Raw genomic sequence first — 10,471 nt, forward strand, 5'->3', positions numbered from 1 at the left:
TGAATTGGTTCCGTTTAAATGTTAAGGGCCATTCAGAGTTCCTATGGCTGTGCGTGTGTCTCTCACAATACTGACCGTACTAATCAAAGTATGCATGAAATTTGTTTAGGGAATGTGCTTGAATTTTTCCCCTGTTCTCATTTCTTCATGTCACGTGTGGTTATTATTTTACCATCTTTGTAGTACACTAAATTATTAGATTCTGTTAAATGGATCACCACGGTTAACATTAAACGTGACTTTAAAAGGCTTTTCCTGCCATTTGGAAATGATGAATGATTAAAATTCTGTAAAACCGGTTGCATAGATGATGAGATGAAAACATCAAGCAGAAGCACTTCCTACATGAAGAGGCCCCAGTGGGGAAAGTGAAGTTGAATAGCACTGTACTCCTTATCCTTAGACAACCTAGCAGGACTGAAATGTCCTGAATGTCTCGCTATTTAAATACTACTTCCTAGGCTGCATAACTGACCCCTTTTGAATACTTTAAGCTCTAATTTCTTTTAAGACTGTTTATGCTGCCTGGATACCTATTAAATGTCAGTGCGGCACAACTGTCAAATGTAAAGCCTAGAGCTTTTAACAGGGTATGTGTACAATCCAGACCCAAGTAAATTGGGGCACTCTGCATCCCCCCCCCCCCCAAAAAAAAAATGAAAAGGAGAGCTGCTGTACCCAATTACAGATAAGCTTGCTATAGTGGTTAGATTAAAAGTCTAACGTGAGGTAACAGTGTAAGTGTATGACAATATTAAAACATTCCATTGTGACATTCTCTTTGGCAAAATAACTACAGGAGGCTCATGACAAGGTGGCAACATAAGTATGTGTATTAAAAAGCACAGAGAAGTGGTTCTTTTTTGTTAGGCTGGTGACTCACAGCCAGATGGACTTGCAGTTCCGTTCCCCAACATGTGGGGGGCGCTCTTGTTTTGAGTCTTTAGCATTTGAACCTTAGCAGCCACTGACCTTCGGGTCTATGGAAGGCATGAGGCAGGTTTTGAAGTTTCTCCGGTGCGACGACTCTGTAGGCTGCAGGAAGCAAAGATCATCACTCAGAACTCCCTGGTCAATAAACCAACAAGATGCCAATTCCGATTTCCCGACATTTGTCAAGGAAGGTGAGAACAGTGGAGTTTGGCTGGTGTTGCTTCACCTTCGCATGAGATGCTCCTGCTTCACCGTTTTTGGTCTACAGGGGCCAGCTGTAGAGATATACGGGCATTGCTGCTTTCATAGGAAGTGGAATCGCCTATGTTTACCTTGGATAGGTGCGAGTGGCACTTTTTGGATGTGATGGCTGGTAGAGACCCGCGGTGGGTGACGGGGAGGGCTGGCAGGGTGTTGATGGGAAAGGACGAAATCTTTGGCGTGGGCATCACCACATTTAGCTTTGGGAGCTCCACCGGGAACGGCGGCCCGTTCTGCCTGAGCAGCGGCTCAGCTACGTGTCTGCCCAGGAGCTACGGAAAGAGAGGCGTGATCCCAGGTGCTGCCGCCTTGTGCTTCCCGAGCCTGTGGGTGCTTTGGCTGCGGAGCCAGACGCGTCGCCACGCTGCGCGCGGTCGTTAAATGAACCGCGTAATTGGCACATATGGCCTCCTGACCCACTTACTCCTACTCTACTTCACACCCTTGGCTTTGTTTTCTATCCAAGACCCAGCAGCCAGTGCTAATTTACCCCCATCGAAACAAGCTCCGAGTCAATTAAATTCTTCAGGCTTTAGTTGGCTTCATAAAATGGGGTAGTTTCGCTTAGCGTGAAAGCGAATGTATACAGTAGGTAGGGGTGGGAATGCTGCTGCACACAGAGATGATGGCACAGTAACTGGGGATAATGTGCCTCCCTGCATGTCACTGTACACATTACACGTTGGATATCCACATACACTCCTCACATATAAGGTGACCTCTCCCAGCACCTGCCTTACCTGCCGCCGTCCTTGCCTGGCGATGCGCCATAGCTGGTCCACGGGGTTGGCCGGCGTGCCGCCCTCTCCGCCTTCGACCGTCCTGACTGCCCTGCGCTGGCCGCCCGCCCTCCTTTCCGCCAGCCTGAGATAAGGATTCAGGGTTCGTCACATGACATGTTAATATAGGCCCGGGGGTGCAGAGACCTACTTGCTTTAGCACTGAGTTTCCTCTGATGTACAGTCTGAATATGTATCGTTTTATAAACGCCAGGCTTGGCAATGGGTAAGTCCCAGTGTTTTATGGGTATTTTATGGGTGTGGCCTCGACGGCTGTGGGGACAGACTCACCGCAGCTCTCGGAAGCAGGGGTGCTGCAGCGTGGCCCCGGCGCCGATGCGGTCCTCGGGGTCATACTCCAGCATGCGGTGCAGCAGCGCCAGGCTGGTGGGCGAGCAGTGTGGGATGAGCCGCGACAGGCCGCAGCCCTTCTGCGGGGGGAAGTCGAAGCTCATCGCACGCGACCTGCCGACCAGATGGACGCACGGCGCTGAGTGGCAGGGGCACAGAGTAAATGTGGTGACGGGGTTAAATGGTATGATCAGGGCTTACTGCTTGAATTTATAGAGGAGACTAGGGTCTGGTGTTCCCAAAACTTCGTGGATCTTGGAAACCTGGTCCAGTTCATTGGTGCCAGGGAACAGGGGGTTGAGGCTGAAGGACACAGAGGGTGTGAAGATTGTACTTGTGCTCTTGGCAAGACCAGTCTTGCTAACTTGCCTTCCAAGAACAAACCTGGGCTGCAATTAATCATGGGATTGGTCTAATTTGATATGGATGCAACAGATGTATGGGGCAGGGCAAGAACAACATCCGGCGATTTTTACCGTCCCCTGTACTTCTGTTCTTGAGTACTGGAACTGGTCTTTGGTAATGGAAGAGGACGTCAAACGGGTACGCAAGAACACAAGTAAGGTCAAGTACGCACATTGAAAAACTGTGTTTTTATACACCATTTGACAGCATTCAAGTTATTAAAAAAGTCTGATGATGTAGAAATTTCTCAGGGTGCAAGATCAGCCGCCATGCTCTGCTCATTCCAGCCTCCGCTCACTCCCAATTAATGGCTTCCCCACTTCCCATAAACACACACACGCTGACAGACTGAGCCAGAATGTTCTCCGACGTTTGCAGGCCTCACACCGGAGGGTCTTTGCCTAATTGGTGTGAGAATCCGCGTAGTTACCACTGAAAGACGCCAAGATGGAGTGGCCACTTTCGCTGGCCTGTTGCCTTGACGATGGGCGTTCCTGCCGCTGTTAATGACTCAGTGGTAAACACTGGCGTCTCTTTGTCTCCCCATATTCACCCAACTGGGTGGCCATAGAGAGACAGTGGTATGTTGTGGGGGGAACAAAAAAGGGACCAAAAAGTTGCACTCTACTGTCACCTCTGCTCGGTCCCTCTGGGGGAGGGGGTCTCCATTAGAAAGGGACCCTTTTATTAGAGTGTATGCTTCATTTGAATTTTCCATCTCCAGTATACAACTTCAATTTGTACTGCCAGAACACAGCATTTATCTTAGGCCAATGAATCATTTATACATACAAACAAACAAACAAACAAAAAAAAAACATTCAGAAAATGGATCGATGCCCCCTACTGGTAGGTTATTAGTCTGTGAGTAGCGCAAAGGTTAGAATTGGTGTCTAGAGGTTGGCCTGTAGGTACCTGAGGATCTCAAAGAAGACGCATCCGGCGCTCCACACGTCCATCTTGTGTGAGTAGTAGCCGTCGGTGAGCAGGCACTCAGGGGCCCGGTACCAACGCGTGGAGATGTACTCCGTGTGTGGCGGCCTGCAGTAGACGCTCCTGCAGGAGCCAAAGTCGGCCAGCTTCAGCACATCCTGCTGGCGGGACGACAGGCTCTGCTCACCGCATGTCAAAGTGAATTTCTTAGGTAGCTCTGATAGTCCTGCCTTGTGCTCCAGGTAAAATCCTGTTTCAGACTCCTACCTAGTTCTGTCATTGGAACAATTCTAGGAGCTCCTATTAAATTTGCTAAAACTACACAGCATACAAGGCACAAACACAGGTGGTATTGTCGTCCCCCTAGGGTCCAAAAAAACAGCCACTGAGGCTAAAATTCTTTAAATGCATCTGACACACAGGATGGCCTAATGCATGGCTCCCTGTTTCCGGTCCCGGAGAGCCAGAATGCTCAAACACACCTACTAAACCTGGCAATTACTCGATTAATCTGCAAAATGTGCTGGGTTCTGGTCCTCCAGGACTGAAATTGGTGAACCCTGGTCTAACCCCTTCAAAACTGCTAGGCAATGAAGTACAGTTATTCCGCTATATCAAAAATATATTAATGAGGGTCTACAACTTACTCTGATTAGGATGTTCTCTGGTTTGACATCTCTGTGGAAGATCCCATTTCTATAAAGAGAGTGCAATGATGTACCTTTAAATACTATGAGCATAAACAGTGTTTGTCAGCAGAGAAATAATTTGTTTGTGTGGAGGTAAATGGAATGATCTTCGGTGAGCACATTTATTTGCAGTTTTTATGAATTACAGGTGGGTGGCGCTGTGGCCTCAAACCTCCACATGCTGTCATGGTGCTTTCTTCCCACATTCCAAAGACATGCAGTTAGGCTAATTGGTGCTTCGAAAGTGCCTGTCATGTCTGCCTGTATGTATGTCCTGCGCCTTGAGTCCTGTGTTTCCTGGAACAGGCTGCAGGCCCCACACGACTCAGACCAGAATAAATGTTTGAAGATAAATTGGGAAAAGAAAAATTTTAGCAGTGTCATAAGCCTGCCTGTTTGCTGTGCGCCTGCAGATTTTCTGCGGGTAACTGCAACTCTTCATCCCTGTGGAGGGATCTGCCTGATAATGGTGTCTTGCCTGTTTATCCTGCTGTCAGAGTGGAATAAATGTGATTCGAGGTGCTGGCTTACAGGGGCCACATTCTGTAGATATTCCTCACAGTTTCTCTACATTTAGTGTGTATCAGGTTTTATTTCTAATTTCTGGTAACCCAACAGCTGTGGAATAGATTAAATAAACCACAGATCAACAGGAAGAAGCCAACTGATAACCTTCTCTCACCAAAATGAACAAGCACCACCTGCTTGATTACCATGGTTTGGTCTGTCTTCGCCATCGAGAGACCCTCGCTGTGTTTGAATTGCTCTCATGTCGATTACAGTCTGATCGTTACCACGACAGTGCCTACCTATGCATGTGATCCAGTGACTTGCATAGCTGGTACATGTAGTATTTCACTTTATTCTCAGGCAAAGGATGCTGCCGACCTGCAGTGGAAGTACGAAACGGTATTAGATCTACCAGATGGTGACTGTAGCCAGACTCATGCAAACGCATGTCTGTTTGAGCCTCTTTGAAGGCTTGACCAACTTATAATCAAAACTGCCGCAGTAAGTTGCCACAGTAATTGTGGACAAGACAGGACTTAGGTGGAGCTGAGGGGGCCCCAGATTGCCCTTGTGCCCCTTCTAGAAATGTTCAAACAAATTTTCCTCTTATTTCAATTCTGATTGGCCAGTTTGGTTGTATAAAGCCCAACACTATTATAAAGCTATACTATATAATACTGTAACTTCCTGTGTGAGTGAGAGAGTAGCAGAACAAAGCACTGCTGATTGCCCCCTCCAGGCCTTACCAGAGGAAAAAACACATGTGAGCTAAAGATGATGGTTTTCGTCTACTGCAGCACATTGCATTAAAACAAATCTTCTCTGGAAAAAAAATAACGGGGGTCTTAATGGGAGGCCGGAGAAAGGAACGCTGGAGCGAAAAATTAAATTCCAATGAGGGTGTTGCCTTCCGAGAGTGGAAACCAGGAGAAAGCCAGTGGCCCGGGATGACAGAGGACCAAAGGCTGGCTAATACGCTAATATGCTAACACGCTAATATGCTAGCACGCTAATACGCTAATATGCTAATACGCTAACACGAAGGCCATTCCACACATATGGCTCTTTTATATCACACAGTTTGGGTGTCATAGTCTGGTCACATCTGACATCATTGTTTTATATTTAGAGTAGCGACCATATTCTCACCACTACACTTGCCCTTTTCCCCTTGTATACTGTGACATTTCACTCGGCATGGAGGGCTCTACTTTGCTTTCATTAGCAATAATGAATGTCAATATACAGTTTATAATGTGTAATTCTGTACAAAATGTTTTAAAGGGCAATTTGGCTGACCACATCTGTCTAGTCAGTAAATAAAATCTGTGAAGTGTTATTTTTAAATAACGTGCTGAGTGATTATTATCTGGTCTGCCTGGGTCAGACTGGGGTTTCACTGGAATAAGTGTATCAAACCTGAAAGTTAGGTGTTAAGATGGAAAATATAGATAATTTTGCCTTCATTTACATTTCTCCTAGTCTGCTCCATTACGTGAGCTATTCTCAGAATGAATAAGTCATAAGGTTGTATCCCCAGTTTATTTAAATTGTTTGGACAGTACAGGCTGAAACATGATTGGAAAAATTGGTTCAAATCGGGTTGAGAAATAAAGAAAATATGTCAGGCCCTTTAACATTAGGTTAAGCCTGTTTCATGGGACATCACATATACTGCATGCCAGACAGGAGAACAACTCACTATCCAACATGATTACTTATAGCAGTTCTAAGTGTGTGGAAGATTGTCGGTGATCAAATATGATAAAATAAAAATGGATTGTGTGGGTGCCCACGTGTAAAACCCCTGAGCTAAAGGTGTGTGTTTTGTTTATATGGAGGATATATAGAATATCACTGTACTTTAATACTTGAAATAGACCCCCAATCAAACACTGCAGGTGAGTACCACAACTTCACCGATTCCGGTGTCTCACAAAGGGTTTAACATGGGCTCCATCACGGTGCAGAAGACAATCTTTCACTCAGCCTAACTTTGGTGGCTTTTGCACTTTGCACCTCCTACAGGTGAATTTGTTATTTTCTGGTTAAGGTATATGATGTTATGTTTCGGAAATTAGATTTCCCATAACAGTGCATTACTTAAGGGAAGCATCTGGCTTGGCAACGTGGAAATCGGTACAGCGAACACCACAATCTCACCCCACGTTGATGTTCAGAACAGCAAAGTCTGATGCAGAATTTATAACTAAATGGGATTCCAAATAAGTAGAAACACAATGAAATACATTCATAGACTATTCTTCAAGGGAAATTCCACCTCTTAAATCACCAAAATCTATGTAAAGTCGAAAGTCAGTGTAATGTGCCAAAGATGATTGGATGTTTTTTGTGATATTTAGAAAACAAAGTACAGTACCTCGCCACCTTTCTGCCCATTTTGCCACATTATCTTACACTATGCAACGGTCAGGAAGGTGTCTTGGTGATTGCCTAATAACTGCAGGAAATCGTGTGACACTGTCAACAGCTGGTAGATCAATATTTATGTTAACAAAGTATTTGGTGTACATTCAAGCTGCAGCAAGAAAAGACTGAATTTCCCCTTTGAATCTTTATATGTATGTGTGTGAATATCACTGGTGAAATACTGACCTTGTATTAACTCATAGATGTTCATTTCCATTAATTCACATATCAAGGAGAGGGTACCCGTTTCTTTGTCACTAACAAATACAAATACAGATAAATTCATGCTAAAATTCATACTTACAGAATAATAACAGATTCACAAATAAAATCATGTTTAACTCAACAGTTCAAAATATCACGGGCAAATAATTTTTGTAATTTAATTGCACAAGGCACAGTACTCACAAGATGACTTCATGCAGCTGAATGATGTTAGGGTGGGGATTCAGCCTCTTCATAGCTTGAATTTCTCTCAGGTTGTTTGCCTGCTCCAAACTGACATCAACCCTCATTTAATAACTGTCCCTTCCTCTGTCAAAACGCAGCGGCAACTTTTAATATTTTAATATTTATACCCCAGTATTCCAGCCTCAGATCAGATACGCACTGAATCGATGGTAGCATAAACAGATTTATGTTTAGTATTTGTGGAACGCCGCTTTTGAAATCTCATACTTGTGGGCTGAATGGAAAGTAAAACAGGCGCTGAACAAACGCGTGTTTACATGCCGCCTTGTCCTCAAGGTCAACATCGGGTCACAATGTCATGTGTCAAGCCGAGCAGAGGAGGGCTGTCGGAAATGTCATGAAGCAATACATCGACTTTCATATGTTCACACATACCAAAGCGCTGACATCCAAGACGCCAAGTTATTAGAAAGGAAAAAATAGATCGCTTACAACTACGAAGGTTTAAATGCAAAAATGGTACCTGTCGACGGACTGCTTCATTGTTTTGCACGCGTAATATTTCCCATCTCTTAGACTTTGGGTTTTCACCACCTCGGAAAACGTCCCTTCTCCGATTTTTTTGATTATCCTGTAATCTAAACGGGGAGATAAAGCCTCATATCATAGCCGGAATAAAGGCAAATATAATTCTGGAGCCAAAATGTGCTGGTCAGAAAACGAACGTCATGGCCCTAAATCTACACTACAAAAGCGAATGTGACACGTCGAGAAGAACTGAATATTATAAAGGAATCATTCGGCTAGTAATAATATGAACAAAATATGAACTGAACATGAATGATAAATATAGAAATTCGTCTCAAGGACTGAGAGACACCTTCCCAAAAGTAAACAGCAAGTTGACTGGCACAAGGAAAAAACCCAGAACGCTAGATGGATGCCGCTTCCAAAATAATTTTTGGGTAATAATAAGAAAGCACTAATCTAAAAATCGTCGTAAAATGCAACCTTTAGTTAACACAGGCATATGAACTTACATTCCATCCCTCCGAAAATTCAAACGCCTTGCGTGTATTCAGATTACCCATAATAGGGGGAGCTGAACAAGCCGTAAGCTTTGCATATCTAAAGCGAGTTTAAAAATCAAAAATAAAACCACTGTTTGATCAGCTCGAAAAACTCGCCATGTTACCCCGATCTCCATGGCGACCAGGCACGCCTCCCCGGCCCGTCTCGCGCTGTAATATTATCCGCTTTACTCTGCCTATTTCCTGTGTACAGCCTACAGGCAGCTGTGCACAAGTCTCTAATTAAACATATTCACCACAATATGTATTTCACCAATGCAGAAAATTACTAACTCAAAAACATGTCTCCTTGGGCTATAGAGTGAGAAGCCTAGGAAGTTACCTAAGCTATACAAACAATCAGATGAGGAAAATGTTTACATTTCCGCTACACTTAATCTCTAGCCTATGTTGGTAACTGTTTGTTATCTAATATGAACGACTGAATAACATAAACACAACAGCAATATATACATTTAGTTCTATTATATATAAAAGTTTTGGGATTTGTATAAACTGATGCTGTTGCATGTGATCTTATTCGTTATATGAGATATGTAATAATATTTTACGCGACCTTGACCATGAATATAATTGGTCGGAAAATGGATGGATATATTAATATATGTTCAGTCACTGCTGGCAGTAATTGTGGGACTTTGAAAAGTAGCGAATTGTACGTCGCGAGGAATCTGGTCCTTGTTTGACTGTCGCTGGATGAAAAGTCTGTTTAGATGAACAGGACTGGGTTGAGTGTCATGTATAATACATATTGTTCTCGACTTTTGTGTTCTCCGTTAATTTAAGCCATCATGTTAGCGTGATAAGCAGCATGATAAGCAGTGCGTCGCAGAAGCAATAACCACATACAGAGATCAGGGAGTGCCGCTTGCCATGGGCTCACTTGCGCCTTCTACAGGATGTTAGGGGTCATGACTACACAATGCAAAGCAATAGCAACTCCGTACCGTTAGGGGTGGCAATTTCCCTCGTATTTGCGCATAGATTTTGGCATTATAGGGATACAGCAAACTTTATACAAATAGCAATTTGACTAATTAAAAATACATAAATAGGAATAATGCGATAGGCCTACAGAATTCCACAAATCAATACAAAACAAAACTTCAATAATAATCATCACTATCATCATCATCATAATGATGTACACCGTGTGGGCAAAAGTATCTCATGAAATAATTCTTTCGGAAATTATTTCCTCTCGATGTATAACTTCAACTACATTCAGCATAAATACTAATTTTTCAAAAATAGAAATAGGAAAAGACTGAGTTTCACTGTATTACTCAGGCTGCACTACAGCGTCTATTCACGGGCGCAATCCCGCTACTGAGCGGCACGGGGGCTTTGACCTGCTCCGTTTCCGACCTGGGCCGGTTCACCCCTCCTTAGGCGACCTGGTGGTCCCGGGCTCCCCCAGGAGCACCATATCGATACCGAACTTAGCGAGGACACCCGATCGACATAGTCCGCTGCAGCCCAGAACCCCTGAGCTCAAGCAATCCGCCAGCCTCAGCCTCCCAGTAGCTTGGATTACAGGCGCACGCCACCGCGCCCGGCGGTAATAGAGCAGGCAGAGAGAATATTTAAGACTCTAATACAATGACGTTATGGTCAAGATCGCCATCGTGTGGTTCAAAACAGAAACGTCTGTGAACCGATGTTCTATGTCCCTGGG

The 10,471-nt window shown here is 44.2% G+C and overlaps 1 protein-coding gene across 6 annotated transcripts; it reads right to left on the reverse strand.

The window, feature by feature from the left end:
* Positions 1-809: 809 nt before the first annotated feature.
* On the reverse strand, positions 810-9,069 carry LOC111852438 (MAPK/MAK/MRK overlapping kinase). 6 transcript variants are annotated; one of them, XM_023828360.2, is made up of 12 exons: positions 8,743-9,067; positions 8,226-8,340; positions 7,700-7,789; positions 7,478-7,548; positions 5,161-5,239; positions 4,310-4,358; positions 3,645-3,823; positions 2,526-2,627; positions 2,265-2,438; positions 1,935-2,058; positions 1,266-1,466; positions 810-1,035 (listed from the first exon to the last, which is right to left on the reverse strand). In XM_023828360.2, exons 1-12 carry the CDS (start codon positions 8,747-8,749, stop codon positions 958-960), a joined length of 1,269 nt encoding a protein of 422 aa, XP_023684128.1. In that variant the 5' UTR covers positions 8,750-9,067; the 3' UTR covers positions 810-957. The 6 variants fall into 6 exon arrangements, with proteins under 6 accessions (XP_023684128.1, XP_023684127.1, XP_023684129.1 ...); XM_023828359.2 differs by having other exon boundaries at positions 810-1,466; positions 3,645-3,820; positions 8,743-9,069; XM_023828361.2 differs by lacking the exon at positions 1,266-1,466 and having other exon boundaries at positions 8,743-9,069.
* Positions 9,070-10,471: the final 1,402 nt, after the last annotated feature.

The sequence above is a fragment of the Paramormyrops kingsleyae genome, chromosome 14 (assembly GCF_048594095.1).
Source record: "Paramormyrops kingsleyae isolate MSU_618 chromosome 14, PKINGS_0.4, whole genome shotgun sequence".
NCBI classification, from domain to species: Eukaryota; Metazoa; Chordata; class Actinopteri; order Osteoglossiformes; family Mormyridae; genus Paramormyrops; species Paramormyrops kingsleyae.

Bases quoted from the DNA above. Each gene is read 5' to 3' on its own strand.
- LOC111852438 (XM_023828358.2), bottom strand. The intron at 7,790-8,225 runs GTACCATTTTTG...GGTTGATGTCAG, and splicing joins ATGAAGCAGTCCGTCGACAG to TTTGGAGCAGGCAAACAACC. The intron at 4,359-5,160 runs GTAGGCACTGTC...CTCTCTTTATAG, and splicing joins TCACTGGATCACATGCATAG to AAATGGGATCTTCCACAGAG.